At 35.6% G+C, this 18,933-nt stretch overlaps 1 protein-coding gene across 2 annotated transcripts in view; it reads right to left on the reverse strand.

Annotated features, from left to right (window-relative positions):
* Positions 1–18,933, reverse strand: part of Slc39a9 (solute carrier family 39 member 9) — a 51,394-nt gene that overhangs the window by 23,132 nt on the left and 9,329 nt on the right. For both annotated transcript variants that reach the window (XM_077799691.1, XM_026385160.2), the window contains exon 2: positions 8,592–8,700. In XM_077799691.1, the coding sequence (XP_077655817.1) occupies positions 8,592–8,700 (109 nt within the window). The remainder of the gene's footprint in view (positions 1–8,591; positions 8,701–18,933) is intronic.

The raw sequence follows: 18,933 nt of genomic DNA on the forward strand, positions 1-18,933 counted from the left end.
TACTTAAGGACAGAAATCTAGTAGATACTCAACAAATGGGTGCTGAAGGCAAAAACTAGCTTTCACTTCTATAAATTTTAATGTGATATTTTATAAGTTGTGGCATTTAATTATTTCCTAGCCAAAAAGATATTTTAAAATGGAAATAAAATATAATTTTTAGTCTGTGTTTCAGGAAGATTATGCATATGCCTCTTTATAAATAAAATCTGTTCTTTACAAGTAACACAGGTATGTGCTAACTTGGGTGAGAGGTTAGGCTAAGAGTTTAGGTAAGAGTATGGGTTAGTGCTTGTTAAAGGCTATTGGTCATGCTATTATTTGTGAACAGATGCACAGTAATTTTTAAAGTCAATTATTTCTGGGGTGCCTATAGCTTTGAAACTAAACGCCAAGCCTAATTACAATAACTTCCAGAAGGCAGTTAACATAGTCAACTGTATCAGAGTTTAGAAATATAAATCCTTCCAATCCTTTCTTAAATAAGATGTATCTAAATAACCCTAGAATTCCATTTTTGGCATTTCCTTCAGAATCAAGTTACGAATCTTAAGTATACCAGCTTTATATCTAAAATGGTATTGAATGAACTGATTATCTCACTTATTAAAGAGATTGGTACTGAGTAAATTTTTTATTTCTTCAAACTGAAACTACTTTCAGGAAGGCTTCTACCAAAACTGACAATTTCATTAAAGTATGCTGCACACACTGCAGATAAAGAAAAAGTCCCAACATTTTTAAAGCAATCACTCGGATAAGTATATAATTTCTTAAGTTATAATTGTGAAGGGGTTATTGATTTATCTTGATGGAAAATTTTGGCAAGAAAAACAGCAACATATAACAAATTTCTTGAAAGAAGTAGATTACAGGTTGAGACTTGTAAAAAGATCTGAGTGCTTAGCATTAAGTGGAATTTAACTTTATATAAGCATATGAAATACTTATTGAGTAATATACAATGGTAGATATTATTATGGCTTTGTTAGAATTCACACACACACACACACACACACACACACACCCCAAAAACTAATCCCTCCAATTAAAAAACTTTAAAGAGTTATAATCACATGACAACTAGCAAAGTACATAAACAGATTAGTTAATGAATCCAAATATTCAATATTAATCTAACCATCCTTCCTTCTATTCTAGGACATGGAATTCAACCTAGCAAAATTTTACTTAAAATACTATCTTAAGTAAATATAGCTATTTACTTAAAATACATTAAGTTGTGAATATATGTTAACTCATTCATGCAAGAACTTCTAGGTTATTATTTCTGTTTCACAGGAAGTACTGGCTGATAATTCATTAGACAATTTATGTTCCATGTCATACTCCCTAATGCAAAGTACATTAAAAAATGGTGTTATCAGCAGATACTGCACATCAGCCATATACTTCTCATTCCACTAACTGAGAGTGTTCAGCAAATCATTATGGTTTCAATTCTTTCCCTAAATATTCATACAGGATTTCTTCCAGTAAATTCTATCAGTATAGGATGTAACCTTCCCATGTTATAAATATGCTAAATTCAATGTAATAGAATTAATTTACTCTTTGAAAAGATTCCACAGAGCTTTTGCTTCAGACTAATAGGTACAGTACAAAGTATTCCCCAATCAAACATTCAGGTAATCTGGCTTCATTTTTTTTTAAAGTGATTCCAGTTTTAATTTTTATATTGTTGGCCTTTGTTGACTGTTTTATATTTCTTAACTTCTATTCATAGCTTCTAACTGATTTTTGTATGTGAATTTTGGTGAAGTCTTTAGGGTTTTCCACATATTAGATCACTTCATCTGCAAACAGAGACATTTTACTTCTTCCTTCTTAGATGCTTTTATCTCTTTTTCTTGCCTAATTGCTCTGGCCAGAGACTCCCTTATATTTTTGTTTATTTTATTTAATTGTAGAGCAAAATGACAGAGAAAGACACAGAAAATCATACCTTGCTAAAGAATATGATATACGGCATTCTTAGAAGAAGGTAAAAATTACCTGGGATCATCTTTGTTGAATCATTCCTAACAACAGCAGTTTTTATAATTAATCAGAGAGCTATGAATACAACACATTATTTAGGTCTTTCACCTGAAAGCTTGTCTTCGAACACAGATTTTAAAATCCAAAGAACTATAAAGGTTTCAAATTTTAGCTCCACAGTAAACAAGCCACGCAATTTTCAAGTTCTTAAAACCTATTTGTATAGAAAGTTTTCTGACATGAAAGCTAAAGCTAATAATCATCTAATTCCAGTGATTTTAAAGCTATTATTATAGGAAAGTACTTGAAAGGTTCCTTTTTATATTAAGCAGCATTAAATAATGCTTACAAAGGTGTCAGAGTGCTTAGTTAACTCAGGATACAGAGCTCTGAAAAAAAAATCTGTAATTATCATAATTATAAGGTCTACAGAAGAACAAAACCAAAGGCTGCAATAACATGCAAACAAAGTCCTTTAAAGTATGGAGAAAAGTTGGCTTGATCTAAATAAAGGAATATTAATATTTTACTTTTTAAAGGGAGATATCTGGTGCTGGCCAAGAAGAAATGAACCCAATTTAACTTCATTCACCCACTGATTACTACCAGAATTCTGGACAAAACACACAGAAATCAAATACTTAAAGGCTACAAAAATTAAATACTACCAAAATGAGGGCAGCAAAATACTTCAAAAAAAATTCTGTTCTACTTGAACAGAGGGCCAGGAAAATGGGCTGCTAAGAGGTAGAGGGAAGCTCCTCTAATTTTTCAGTGACACTGGAGAGATGGAACTCAGGGCCTTGCATATGCTAGGCAGGTGATCTGCCACAGAGCTATATCCCTGGACCTTCTTTTTCTTTTCTTTCCTTTTTTCCTTTTCTGGTCCTGCCTTGAAGGCAGGCCCAGTTGTAGAACTTCATGGCAGCAACTTGAACAGTTAACCACCCCTCATTTTTTTTCTGCCCAGATAAAGAAACTCAACCTAACAACTTGTGGTCTGAAGAGTATAGAGTGGGGTGAGACCTGGTTATCCTGTTGTATCAGCAGCTGTGTCAGTACAGGAAGCTAAAACTCAGAGAAAACTCGTTCTGGCCAAAGGACCAGGAAAAAGAGTCCCCAGGAGCCAGAGTATGAAAGAATTACAGTGAAGAGCAAAGACCTGAGAAGGGGTCCCCTAATCCTGTCTATAAGCTCACAAGTCCCAGGCTCCTACCTGTATTCTGCATGGATAGTACACACTCAAAATTGCATTGCAAAATCTTTAAAATGGAACTAAAATTGGAATCATCAGCCAAAAAAGGCAAGACATAACTTGCAATCTGAATCCAAACAGGTTAACTGCCTGCTAAAATAAAATAAATAAACATTCCCTGGAGGATTTTGAAAGAACCCAGAGTTTCAAACTATAATATTCAAAATGTGTAGGATACAAATCAAAAAGAAAGAAACAGGAAAATCTGGTCAATTAACAGGCAGAAAACAATCAACTCAACCTTACCTCGACAAACATTGGAATAAACAAAGACTTAAAAGCAGCTACTGTTAACTAGGCTCTCTGAGGTAAAGGTAAAGACATTTCATATGAATGGAAGTCCTCAGCAGAGAAACAGAAACTATGGGGCTGGGGATGTGGCTCAGGCGGTAGTGCGCTCTTGCCTGGCATGCCTGCGACCCGGGTTCGATCCTCAGCACCACATACAAACAAAGATGTTGTGTCTGCCGAGAACTGAAAAATAAATATTAAAAAAAAAAAAAGGAACCAAGTGGAAATTTTAGAACTGAAAAATATCTGAAATAGTAAAGATACTGGATAGGATCAATAGCAGAACAAAGATGACCGAGGAAAGAATCTGTGAACTTGGCTACAACAGCAGAGTTAAATAGTACCAATGAGATCCTATGGCTCCCAATGCCTAAAATATTTACTATCTGATGCTTTACAGAAAAAGTTTGTTGACCCCTGGTTTAAACACATCAATCAGAAGACTGAAATCGTCAAACTGGATTTTTTTTTTTTTTTTTTTTAAGAGAGAGAGAGAGAGAGAGAGAGAGAGAATTTCAGTTTTCGGCAGACACATCTTTGTTGGTATGTGGTGCTGAGGATCGAACCCAGGGCACACGCATGCCAGGCGAGCGCGCTACCACTTGAGCCACATCTCCAGCCCCTCAAACTGGATTTAAAAAAATGATCAAACTATATGCTATTCATAAAAAAATGCACTTTAAATAAAATTAATGATATAGGCTAAAAGTAAAAGGACGGGAAAAGATATACTATGAAATATGCTGGTACAAAAATGTAGAGAAAACTGAGTGGCTACATTATAAATATTACTGGGAATAAAGGGGGATATTACATATGATTAAAAAGGCCAATTTGCCAAGGCATAGCAATCCTAAATGTGTAGGCACCTGACCAAAGAGCTTCATTATGCATAAAGCAAAAACTGATAGAAAGATCAAATAGACAAATCTATGATCATACTTTAATACTTTAATATTCTACCTCAATTTGAGATGGAATAAGCAGAAAATCAGCAAATATATAGAAGATCAACATCATCAAGGAACTTGACTTTTTCTCTCTCTTTTTTTTTTTCAATATTGGGAATCAATCTAATTGACATTTATACATTACTCAACCAAGTAATAACAAAACGCATTTTTTCAAGTGAACCTTGAGCATTTAACAAGATAAACCATATTCTAGACTATTTAAAATATCCACAAATTTATAAGTATTCAAATCATACTAAATTTGTCCTCTAACCAAAATGAAATTAAACTAGAAATCAGAAATAAAAAGAATGCCATGGAGGGAGTGTGAGATGGGGAGCAGGATATTGCCCAAATGTAATGACACAACACTTCTACATAGCATATAGGTAAAAGACGAAGTTGCAAAGAAAATTAGAAAAAGAATGAACATTTAAAACATAGCACATTAAAATTAAGGCACTGCTTAGAGGGAAACTTATAGCATTAAATTTTTTTTAAAAAATTATTTTTATTTTTTAGTTGTAGTTGGACACAATACCTTTATTTTATTTATTTATTTTTAGGTGGTGCTGAGGATCGAACCCAGGGTCTTGCATATGCTAGATGAGTGCTCTACTGCTGAGCCACAACCCAGCCCTTAAATTCTTAATTAGGGCTGGAATTGTAGCTCAGTAGCACAGTGCTTGTGAGGCACTGGATTCAATCTTCAGCACCACATGAAAATAAATAAATAAAATAAAGGTATTGTGTCCATCTACAATTAAAAAAAATATTACATTAGAAAGATCTCAAATCAATAACCTTCTAACCTAAAGAAATTTGAAAAAAGACAATCAAGAAAAGCCCAAAGCAAGCAAAAGGAAGATAAAAGGCACAGAAATCAATGAAGCAGAAAGCAGAAAAATCAATAGGAAAAAACATCAATGAAATCAAACAACTTTTTGGAAAAAAAAATAAAACAGATAAGCCTCTAGTTACAATAACAAAGTAAAAAAGAGAGAAGACAAATTATCAATGTCAGGAATGAAAGAGAAGACCTCATTACAATTAAGGAATTACTACCACCTACTTTATGCTCTTAAATTCTTCAATCTGGAAAAAAAAAAATCAATTCTTTGAAAGGCACAAACTTCCAAAGCATACTCAAGAAGAAACAAGAAACTGGAACAGTCTTATATCTACCAAGGAAATTGAATTTATAGTTATATACCTCCCAATACAGAAAGCTTACCCAATACTTAATTGAGAAACTATTATAAATTCTAAAGTATCTTTCAGAATATAAGTGAGAACACTAAAAATAATACTGATGAAAGAAATCACAGAAGACCTAAATAAATGGAAAGATACATGTGCTCAGGAACCAGAAGACACAGTATTTTAAAATATTGGTTTTCCCTCAAATTAATAGATTCAACTCAATGTCTACCAGAATCAGTGTGATTTTTTTTTTTTTTGACACTGACAAGCTGAATCTGAAGTTTTTATGGAAAAGCAAAAGGATACATGGAGGGCCAAAACAAATTTGAAAAATAAGAATAAAGTCAGAAGAACTCATCACTTGATTTTAAGATCTGCTATAATGCTACATTCATCAAGACAATGTAGTATTGACAAAGGATAGACATACAGATCAATGAAAAACAGAATAGCGAATCCAGAAATAGATCAACACAAATCTGGTCAATGATTATTGACAATGTTGCAGACGATTCAGTAAGACAAAGGATGCTCCTTTCAACAAATGATGGTGGAATTATTGAACATCCATCGATATGCCAAAATATAAACCTTCACACTACACGCAAAATTATATCAAAATGAATTATAGGATATCTCAAACCCTTATTAAGGTGTAGGCATTCTCCCTCTCATACACATACACACATAAAACACCAAATTACCTGAAGAACTTAATTTCTCCAGTGTTTCCCAGACTTGTCTAATAAGAACCAAAGACAATTTGTTGAAAATAAATATTCCCAGGCCCTTTCCCTGGAGATTTTAATTCAATGGTCTAGACTGGGAGGGAGAAAGTTGCTTGTAAAATGTACCTCTTCCTCAAGGAACTTTTATTATCAGACAAGTTTAGACAAGTTTTCAACCACCATTCATAATTCTTTCTTAGTTTCAACATCAAGCAAAAACATTTTTAATGGTCTATTTAGTTATGTTCTGAATGTTCTCTAGTATACTAGGATGGTCATTTCTATAGTGAAGTAATCATATTCCTGAAAAATTCAAGATGATTCACTGGAATATGAAAGAAAAATATTGATTTTCTATAATATTTACTTTAAATCTCAAAAGTTTTTCCTTTTTTAAAAATTTTTTTTTAGTTGTCAATGGACCTTTATTTTATTTATTTATATGTGGTGCTGAGAATCGAACCAAGTGCCTCACACATGCTAGGCAAACGGTCTTATCACTGAGCCACAACCCTAGCCCCTCCTTATTTTTAAAATTTTTTTTGTATATATATATATATATATATATATATATATATATATATGTGTGTGTGTGTGTGTGTGTGTGTGTGTGTGTATACATATTTAGTTGTTGATGGACCTTTATTTTATTCATTTATTTATACATGGTGCTGAGAATAGAACCCAGTGCCTCACACATCCTAGGCAAGTGCTCTACCACTGAGGTACAACCCTAGCCCACTTCAAAAGTTTTCTATTTTAGGAATATGTTTTATAATGTACACAGTAAATCGGTGCAACAGGGCATGTAAATAATTTTTCCCTCATGGTAGGATGTATAAAAAAAAAAAAGTAGAAACCACTGCTCTAGGGCTCCTGATTTACGATTGTTTCCTCTAAAGCTGACCAATCCTCAGCCTCTGTCCTATTTCACAACAAGACCCCCACAATCTTCATATATAATCTTTCTACCACTCTGGCTACCAAACACCATGATGCCCATATTCATGTCTCAGGCATAAAAGCACCATCATTCTAGAGAAAGGACACAGGGACACAGTTCTTTTCCTCTACCAAGAGCCAAAAAAGTATGTGTTACATTATCTTTAGAAAGAAACCTGGAAGATGCTTACCTCTTTATATTATTATTACTATTATTATTATTAGTGGTGGTGGTGGTATTGAACCCAGAGCCTTGTGCATACTAGGCAACTAGGCAAGCACTCTGTATCACTGGGCCACATCCCCAGCCCTTTTTATTTTTTATTTTGAGATAGGGTCTTGCTAAGCAGCCGAGGCTGGCCTTGAATTTTTGATCCTACTGCCTCAGCCTGCACAGCTGGGATTACACCATGCCCATTTCTTTACACTTTTCCTAATGTTGAGTAGATATCTAACTGGCATTTGAGGACTCAGTTCTCTTACTTAGTTGTAATTTCAATCCTTCAGAGGTAACTATAAAGTTTCATGAGTATGATAATCTGATTTTACTGAGTCACAAATGTGAATCAAACAGACTTTTGAGCTGGTATGAAGACCAAATCACTTAGATGATGAGTACACCAAGCTAACCAAACTATACTATTCTTTATACTCATTACTATGAAAGTCAGGAAAGGCTTCTTTTAATTTTTTAGTTATCCTCCTCAATTTGGTCTTCCCCAATTACAGACAAAAATTAATGTAAACACAAATATGTATTTTTGAATTAAAGATCACTAAAATCATAACCACTACCATGTGGGATTTGGGGAGTTTTTGATTGGCACTGAAAATAACTATCAGGGGTTGGGGTTGTAGCTCAGTAGTAGAGCACCTGTCAAGCACATGTGAGGAAGTGGGTTTGATCCTCAGCACCACATGAACATAAGTAAATGAAATAAAGGTATTAAAAAAAGAAAAAGAACTGTCATAAAGGACTGGATATTACTGATTATTGTAACGTGGGTATTCATGAACCAGAGTACTCAATTCACAAACTGCTAAGGATGTGTTCAATGTCAAAAGTGTTAAACCATAGCTGTTAAGAACTCTTCTTAGGGTAGAATTCTAGGGTAAACCTGAACTGTGTTCAGAAAAAATAACATTAAGCTTCCTTTTTCTCCTGCCAACCTCCCAAATCAATAACATATCTCAAATAAGGGCCTTCTCTTTTCTCACCCTCCAGAATATCTTCATAAAGTGCATGTACTCCTTCAGGCACAATGACAGCCAGTGCAGTTCCACAGAGAAGGCCAGCACCCAAAACAGTCACCAGTTTCAGTCGCTCCTGGAAAGAAAACAAGAGAAACCACTTAAGAGACTGATTAATGAATGGGGAAGTCTGTGAAGTATCTATCATCAACTATATGAACTGTGTATTTGTGAGACCCATACCTACAATGGCCAGTAAACATGAAAAACAGTCAGCTTAATGAATAATTAATGCCAATTAAAGCACTGAGGACACATTGGTGCACACCTGTAGTTCCAGCTATTCAGGAGGTTGAGACAGGAGGATCCCACAGGGTACAGTGGGCAAGTTTGCATAGCATGGGCGAGATGCTGGGTTCAATCCCCAGTACTCCAAAAGAAAAGAAAATATAAAAAGCCACAAAAATGTGAATTCTCGTTGGTGCTCTCTCCCCTTCTCCTTCCTATGCCTCATCCTTCCCCAAAGTTTAAGGTAAAAGTGAATTTTTTGATTCAGAAATTTCACTTCTTGAAATTGATCATGAGGAAGAACTAATCAAAGATGACCACCACACTTATTAAGAGTGCAAACCTAAGAGAACTTAAATATCCAAGAAAGGAGATTAGCTAACTAAGGTGTAGCACTTCATCACAGTACCACAGCACTCAGCCAGAAAAATTATAATATATCTCAATGTCTATTCATCGATATACAAAGTCATGATGTGCTGCTTTGTGGAAAAAGCTGATGGTAAACAATATGTATTAATAATTTCATATTTATTTTAAAAGAATACATAAAAGTTGAATAAGCACACATTCAACATAACAAATTTTTACTTTATAAGCATATGATCTATAACATAATATATAATTTATAAACATTTGTGATTTATCTACAATGAACATGTATTATTCATATGATTAAAAAATGCATTTAGATGTCAATACTAAAATTGTTCTATAGTTTTAATCCAACTTAATTCCAATTATTTTCTTTTTACCCTGGCTTGTCTGAGAGACTGTTTCCTGTCAAACAAAATAAAAAAATTCAGGTTTCAAAGTATGTTGAAGCAACAGTGTATCCTAATACGGCTTCCATGTATCTTAGAAGTATAAAAAATGATCCTATAAACTGCAGTCGGGGGATGAGGCTCATTAATAGAGCATGTTCAGTGTGCACAAGGCCTTAGGTTTCATCCCCAGTACCCAAAACAAAAGTACAAGGGGTGTTTATATATGTGCTTATAAATAAGTTTCAGTAATTTAATGATACATTATATATTTAATCTTTCTATTTCAGTTTCCTTGAGGAGATTAGCAAAAGTAACAGGAGCTACATTACCTCTGATAGTCTACTGAATTGTGAGGCTGGGGGCCTGACTAGCTTTTTCATATTCTTTTTGCAATACTGAGGATTGAAACTGGGGGTACTCTACCACTACTCTACCCCTCCAGACGGATCTGTCTATCTATCCATCCATCCATCCATCCAAGCACAAGTTGTCCAGGCTGGTCTCAAACTTGTGATCCCTTCTATCTCAGCCTCACAAATCCCTGGGGACTATACCTGGCTCCTAACTTTTATAAATACTATTTATACAGGAAAATAGGTTCTTAGTTGAAAGACTGGTTGAAATGTTGCTGACTCCTTGTTTAGGCAGGGGGGTCTATGTCTCATTGCATCTACTGAAAAAAGGGGAAATACTGCTGCAATGTCAATACCAGCTTCTACTTGCCTTGTGGCAAGAGGTCCCCCATTCCCAGTACACAAGCCAGGCCAGCTCTTCATACATTCAACTTGGCCATTAGCTGAAAGAAGCAGTCTGAATTTATCCAGGGGCTGGGGCATTGGTTGAGAAGCCTGCACTGAATCCATGACCTAATCCATTAACAATTCAGTATCTCAATTTTTCTTCTGTGAAATAAGAATATTTCTATGTATTTTGTTTTGTGGTACTGAGGACTGAACATAGCACTCTACCACTGAATGAACTCCCCAGGCCTTTATTTTGAGACAAGTCCTCACAAAACTGCTGAGGACGGCCTCAAATTTGCAATCCTCTTGCTCCAGCTTCTGGAGTAACTGGGATTACAAGCATGTGCCACCACATCCAGTTAGAGTATTTCTTTTTTTATTTTTCTTTCTTTCTTTTTTCTTTTTCTTTTTTTTGTACCAGGGATTGGACCCAGAAGCACTTAACCATTGAGTCACATCCCCAGCCCTTTTCTATATTTTATTTAGAAACTGGGTCTCGCTGTGTTGCTTTCAGCCTTGCTAAATTGCTGAGGCTGGCTTTAAACTTATGATCCTCTTGCCTCAGCCTTCTGAGCTGCTGGGAATACAGGTATTGCACACCCAGCTTAGAGTATGTCTACTATTTTGTGAAGATATAGGAGGCAACAGAAAAAAGTGATTGAAGCATTCTGGGAACTGAACAAATGGTATCTATCACTCTTTTACTATTTAATATTGAGTTATTCTAAGATTCTTTTCCATGTTATTAAACTCCTCAAAACACTCTTAATCACAGTATTCAATGAGACAAACTGTGAGAATGGGAACACAAGAGGAAAAAACAGGTCTGTGCTACGTAAAATTCGACATGATAATTGGTCTTTTCAGTATTCTAACCAATGTATAAATGTCATCTTAATTTAAAAGTATTATTCTTAAAGAGGAACAAAACTCAGGGGGCTGAGGTTGTGGCTTAGTGGTAGAGCGCTTGCCCAGCATGTGTGAGGCACTGGATTTGATCCTCAGCACCATATAAAAATAAACAAATAAAATAAAGGTAAGTGTCCATCTACAACCAAAATAAAAAATTTAAAAAAATCAGGGTAAAATTGAACTGGACCCATTATGTTAATTCCTTTTAGGGACTTAGTTTTGTAACTCCATAATTCAAATCAATGAATAAATTGCTAGGGAAGAAAACTGTCCTGACAGAATTTTTACAGTGCACCACTCTGAGAAACAGATATGAAAGATGCCCCTGCTTTGCAAATTAAGAGAAGATGAGAAGTGATGAGAGGAATGTACTAAAAGAGGAAGAGCTGATTGCTTGCAACAATTATTTGGGTGGTAGCTCACATCATACAAAAAAATTCATGATGGACTATATTCCTAAATATATACCCCAAACTCAAAAGCTTCTAGAAGAAAATGTAGAAGAATATCTTTGCAATTTTAGGACTGGCAGAATTTTCTCAGCAAGGACACACAAAAAAATGAAAAAAAAAATAAAATAAAAAAAAATCAACATCAAAATTTAAAATGCTTGCTGACTCATTAAGAAAATGCACAGACAAGCTACAATGTGGAAAATATTCACAATGCATGTTTCTGTAGTGGAGATACATATATCTGTGATGAATGCTGTGGTGATACTGTTCACTTCGGTCCCCTACTGGCTGGAGTCACCTGTTCCCCAGACTGCTAGGAATGTTGCCTACCTAAGGCTCACAGCCAAGTCCCTTTGAGGAAATAAGCAAATGACCAACATGAGGTTCAAGCCCTTCTCCCAGGGCAGTCCACACCCAGTAACTAGCCATGGAGCTGTGTGGGAGAGAGGCAGAAAGTCTAACCCCTTTGCCTCAGAGGTCAGGCTATCTCAGAGAGCTATCCAGCTTCAGAGCCTGCTGTGAGGTGAGCTGAGGACTCTGGAATTCAACTGCAACTGAATTACCCTTTACCTTCTCTCTCTGCCAAATCCTGCTCATTTTCACACAGGTGTTATTCCCAGAAGCACGCCCCAATAAAGTTCCTGCATGCAAATCTCTGCTGGTTTTCTAGAGAACCCACCCTAAGACACTGACACAGCACTTGTATTAGAAATATAAAGAACTTCTACAATTCAAGACCAAGAAACAAACAGCCCAACAAAAAATGGGTAAAATACTAACCAGAGTATTTCACAAGAGATATGAGCTAGTCAATAAACCCACGAAAAGATGCTCAACAACATTTAGTCCGCAGAAAAAATGCAAATCAAAACAATGTAATATACTTTTTCATATTTTCTAATTTTTTTCCAGATTTTATATTGATGCATTATAATTATACACAATAATGGAATTCACTACTAACATATTTGTACATGCATACAATATAACAATATAATTTGGCCAATTTCATTCCCTAGTACCTTGCCTGGTCTTCCCCTCCTCCTTCCCCCTGCTCTACTGATCTCCCATCTATTTTCATTAGACTCCCCCACCATGAATCTTATTTTCCCTTTTCTCTAACTTCCACATGAGAGAAAACATACAATCCTTAACTTTCTGGGTTTGGCTTATTTTCCTTGATTATGCTCTTGAGTTCCATTCATTTTCCTCAAAATGCCATAATTTCATTCTTCTTTATGGCTGAGTAAAACTCATTGTTATATATACACACATTTTCTTTCTCTACTCATCCACTGATGGACATCTAGGTTGATTCCATAATGTGGCTATTGTAAATTGTATGGGTATGGCTGTATCCCTATAGTACGCTGACTTTAATTCTTTAGTGGTATAGCTGGGTCATACGGTGGTTCCATTCCTAGTCTTTTGAGGAAGTGACGTAGTGATTCCCATAGTGGTTGTATTAATTTACAATCCCACCAATGGTCATACCTACTTAAAAATGGCCAAAATTAGAGAAACTGACAATGCTAAATAATGACAAGGATATAGAGCAACTGGAACACTTGGGAGCAACCTACTTTGGGAAATTGGCAGTCTCTTGTAAATTTAAACCAACATTCCCCTTTTGGGTATTTACTCACGAGAAATAAAAACTCATGTCCACATAAAACTGGTACAAGAATGTTCATAAAAGCCTAAATAAGAGTCACAATCTAGACTGGATGTATAGCAAAAGGAGACTGGATAAATATGTAGTGGAGTCCTTAAGCAACTGAATACAGCTCAACAATCAAGAGGCAAAAATTGCTGCTACATACAGCAACATGAATCAATCTCAGAAGCATTTTCCTGATATTGAGTGAAAGAAGCCCTACCCAAAACAAATATGTATTTCTACGAAGTTTTAAAACAGACCAAACTAACCTATAGTAACAGAAATCAAAACAATGGCTGCCTCTGGTGAGTGAGGCAGGGAGCAACCAGGTTACTTTCTAGGATGATGGAAATTCTCTAAATCTTGATTAGAATGTGTTAACATTTGGATACAATTGCTAAACTGATCTAATTATATTAAGATCTATACTTTTCATTCTATAAAATTACATATTTATTAAAAAAATGAACTGGCAATAATTGACTCAGCCAGGATCTCGGAAAGGATTGATTCATTTTGGAACTAGTCAATTTCAACAAGACTTCTTCAAGGCAGCTCTCTGAAACCAAGGCCAAAATTCTATGAAAAATACCAAAAGGCACTTTCAAATTTTGTCCTTAAGCAATCACATCTGACATTCATATATTCCTTAAAAATAATCCATCACAATTTGTTAGGAGCACTGGGCAGCTCTCAAGAAAGTCCATTGTTTAAAGTTACTAATTCTCGGGCAGATTCAGGAGCAGCAGAACTGGTGAATCATTGTCTTAGCAAGGAAGTTCCTTCATTCCCAGGAGCTACTGTTCCTGAGAATAAGGTCAAGGCTGATAAGACTCTAGCATGGAGGACACCTCCATAGCAACTGGGCACCCTATGCCTTTGCAAGAAACTTTCCCAGTCACCAAGTATGCCACAGCCATGAAGTTATCAGGGACTTTAATCTCCAGTCACTGTCACCGCTCTCCACAACAATTTTTTTTTTGTGTGTAAATAAGTCTGTGGGGAAACCAGTGGTGTTCACAATTCTGGATCAATCCACAATTCTCTAGGCCCTTACCCAGTGCTTTATAGTACTGCACATTGTGTCACATGAAGGACTACATGGAGACAAAGTCTTAAAGGCAGGAGCTGAGGTGAGTTTTTGAGGTGTCCTAGCCATGAATTATAAGTTGGACCATTGAAGATAACTGGGGGTGAAAAAAGATAATTGAGATAAATATTGCACACGATAACTTAAGATATCCATGAGGACTACAAACAACAATTTCAAACTAAGTAAACAGTATTTTCCTAAATTCTGCCTTTTATTTTATGATTCAGAATAACCTAATATTTAGATATTCTTTTTTCCAAAGACAAATTACCATAATTCCATTAGCTTATTTACATGGACCAAATTTCTGAATAGTATCTGTTGCAACAGAAATTTTATAAGAACTTCCCAAAAGTACTAGCAAGCTAGAAAACAGGTGAATCTCTGTGTAGCTAGTGCCATTACAAAAAAATATCATGGTAAATCTCTGAAGCACAGACATAAAATTAAACCCTTATGTTAATCATGTGTGAACGATAGAAAGCTCTCAGCTGAAGGAATATGAACCAAAGCTTGGTCCAAATCTTTTTTTTTTTTTTAAATATACCATTTACTATATGCATCTTGAAAGGTTCAGTTTTTTTTTTTTTTTTAAATTATTTACTTATTTTTTAGTTTTCGGCGGACACAACATCCTTGTTTGTATGTGGTGCTGAGGATCGAACCCGGGCCGCACGCATGCCAGGCGAGCGCGCCACCGCTTGAGCCACATCCCCAGTCCGAAAGGTTCAGTTTTTTTTAAGAGAGAGAGAGAGAAAGAGAGAGAGAGAATTTTTAGTATTTATTTTTTAGTTTTCCGCAGACACAACATCTTTGTTTGTATGTGGTGCTGAGGATCGAACCCGGGCCGCACGCATGCCAGGCGAGCACGCTACCACTTGAGCCACATCCCCAGCCCTTGGTCCAAATCTTTTATGAATACACAGTAAAGCTTTTTATTAATCTTTAGAGATACAGGACACATATTTTAAAAAGAAGGAAACTAGCTACCTAAGTTTTCTAAAGTCCAAGTTTAAGAATTGGAAAAAAATGTAATCCTCTTTCAATACAAAGATTGAAATTCAAAGGCTACAGATGAGAAATGATTCACCCACTAGCACATGGTGAAACTAGTAAACATTAGATGAATAGATGTTGCACTCTGATGCTCTGTACCTTTCTAAGACAATGTCCACCAGACGGCACAAAACACACAGTCCATCACATACAATTTACCTCTGGGGGAAAAAAATGACAGTCGTATGATCTCTTAAAATGGTGTGAATCAGCAAAATTTCTTAGCAACATCAAGTGGAAAATCTAAACCATAATTAGTTATAATTGTTCTCTACTGATAGTTTCTAAAGATATATAACAAAAGAAGAAAAATAATGAGTATTATTCTTTATTCTGAGATTGTCTTACCTACTTTTTGGTGTTAAAATGCCCTTTCTTTTAAGAAATATTGGTGGTGATAGCTTTTGTCTTTATTTTTAGTGTCCTTACTTACCAAAATTAAAAGCAAGCAATCCTGTACCAATCCTCCCCAAATTTCGAAAATATTACTTGCCTGTGAAAACCAAAAACCTGGAAAATATTGATTTAAGTGCACACATGAGATTGTATCATAAAAAAATCTAGAATCAAAGAATTTGAGAGTTTATAGAAAGAGATCAACGTAGTAAACCTGAGTGAATTGTCTAGTTTTGCAATTTTCCCTTGGGAGAAAGGGAGTGTGGGGTAAAATTACTGTGTCAGGTTTATAGTTCAGTTTGAAATTAAGTAAGGCACATTTACGTACCAGATGAAATTAAACATTCACTTCACACTTACTATTTGTCCCTTTTCTTCAAAATTCTATAAGTTCTATCCATACATTTTTTGTTTTTTATTTACTGCTTAGTTCTCAGTTTGCAGGCAGTATCTGGCACATAAATGTCTCTCCCTAAACTGAAAGAATGGATTAAATGCCCAGCACCATGCAAGGCACTGGAGACTTGGTAGCTGCCACTTCACGAACGCAGTAGAACCTCTTTAGAGTACCTATGTCATGAAATAATTTTAACTTATTTATTAAAAATATATCAAGACTAATTTGTTGGTTCAGAATTTGTGACTTGGCTCAAGGGGAATACACATATATTTAATGAAGGACCACAATAGGATTTCATCATAGTAAAAGTGACACAAAACTATCATCTAATTAATGGAAGTATCTTCAATGGCATCTATTTTTTCCCAAGGAATTAAAAATCATGTTCAGTCATTATTCCAAATATATGTATTATATACATATTTCTTCATATGGTAAAGCAGTACAAAGATTGTACTACAAAACTTTTATCAGCTTGATAAATCTCTATAATTCTTTCAATGGTTACCAATATTACAGAGGCAAGACTTCTGACGGAAAGAACTGTGGTCCAAACAAACAAAAAAACCAACAACCAAGCTCACTGATGAGTATTGCAGTTTCAATTTTTATTTGGAAAAAAAAAATCTTAACGACCTAACTCATTTTAGACTCAATCTGATGTATTTCAGGCCTGAAGATGTGGTTCCATGTTATTTGTATAACTGTATTCTCTCATACAACTTTACAACTTGGGATTCAATCTCAAATTGCGCGTTTATCAAAGTTAACAAAATGCTGGCAGGTCTCTCCTTTGTTTATGGTAAATCACTAAAAGGGTATATTTAAATGAAGAACTACAAATTCCAAGTGTAGTTCAAGATGAAAAGAGAGTTCCCAAAGCAATAGTTTCTGTCAGAGTGATGAAATATTTCCTCAAGAGAGGCATGAACTGTGCAATGCCATTGGTTTTATGTTATCCCATTTTAGAACTTCACAGTTGTAACCTGACTGAGCCAAAGGATCGACCAGCTGTATTAATTAAAACAACAGCTTGCACTCGATGCCATTAACTATCAGCACAAAGCTTTGAAGTCAGTTTAATTTTCTTGGCAGACACCAAAGTAGTTAAATGGTTTTTCTTTTCCTGCTCATAGAAACGGTCAGGAAATTATTTGGCTCAACTAAATATAAGCCAACAATTTAAAAAGCTCATGATACTGAAAAGCATCTCTTATTGCAAGACTAATTCCTCCAAACTTCTGAGCACTGAAGAGGCAATAAAGGTTTTCTGCATATTTTTAAAAACAAGCCTACCATTTTTTTGGTACCAGGGATTGAACCCAGGGGTAGGGTGGGGGGGGTGCTTAACCACTGAGCTACATCCCCAGTCCTATATATTTTTTATTTTGAGGCAGGGTCTCCCTAAGTTGCATAGGGCCTCGTTAAATTGCTGAGGCTACATCTGAACTTGCAGTCCCCTGGCCTCAGCTTCCCGAGCCACTGGGATTAGTCGTGTGTCACCAGGCTTGGCAAAACAAGCCTACTTCAAGGAGTTAGTTCCTAATATTAATTTAGACACTACAATATCTGCTGTTAAGTGTTAGTAACAGGAAATTTAAAAAAAAACACAGATCTGCATTTTATTCAAGTCCTTGTAACCGGAAAATATGCTCAAAAGCTCCCTAGCTCTAAGCAGCAGCTGTGTGAAGCTGACCAAGTTCTTTAACCCTCCTGTGTTTCAGCACCCTCCTCTGTAAGGTGCTAACATCACAATTATTGTGTAAGTAGATATTAGCACACCTGGCACAGAGTAAATACTCTATGACTTCAACATCATCAGCTGTATGCAGAAAAAGCTCCTAAGCACTTCCACTTCAAGAATAAGAAAACCACCCAGGCATTTGGGAAACATTTCAAGTGAAATGCTTCAACATATGCCATTTGGCCTGTGACATATAGATGTCCCCTTTCCTGATTCACTGAACTTTATAAAGGTTACATAACTCCTGTGTGTGTGTGTGGGGGGGTGTTACTGGGGATTGAACCCAAGGGTGGTTTACCACTGAGTTACATTTGCAGACCTGTTTTTATTTTCTCAGACAGGATCTTGCTAAATTGCCAAGCCTGTCCACAAACTTTTAATCCTCCGGGCTTCAGCCTTCTTAGTCATTGGGATTATAGAAATGTGCCACCAGGCCTAGCTGGTTACCTCCTAGAGGAGATAATGACAAGCAAGTGATATAAAAGGTGTCTAACTGAACTGAGCAAACTGATAAAAATATTTTCTTTATCAAATAAGTAATCTTTTTGGTGGTGGTGGGGAATACTGGGGATTGAATCCAGTGGTGTTTTACTACTGAGTACATCTCCAGTTCTTTCTTTCTTTCTTTTTTATATTTTTGGAAACAGGGTCTTGTTCAATTGCTGAGGCTAGCCTAAAGCTTGCCATCCTCCAGCCTCAGCTTCCTGAATCACTGGGATCAAAGAAATACATCACTGCACCCAGCTCAAGTCAGTAAACTTTTTAATATGAATAATGCGCAATGTTTGTAAGGATATGATATCATTTGCATTGACTGGAAAATGCATTTTTAAAAACCAGCAATAGATAGAGAAC

The sequence above is a fragment of the Urocitellus parryii genome, chromosome 6 (genome assembly GCF_045843805.1).
Source record: "Urocitellus parryii isolate mUroPar1 chromosome 6, mUroPar1.hap1, whole genome shotgun sequence".
In the NCBI taxonomy this organism is placed as follows: Eukaryota; Metazoa; Chordata; class Mammalia; order Rodentia; family Sciuridae; genus Urocitellus; species Urocitellus parryii.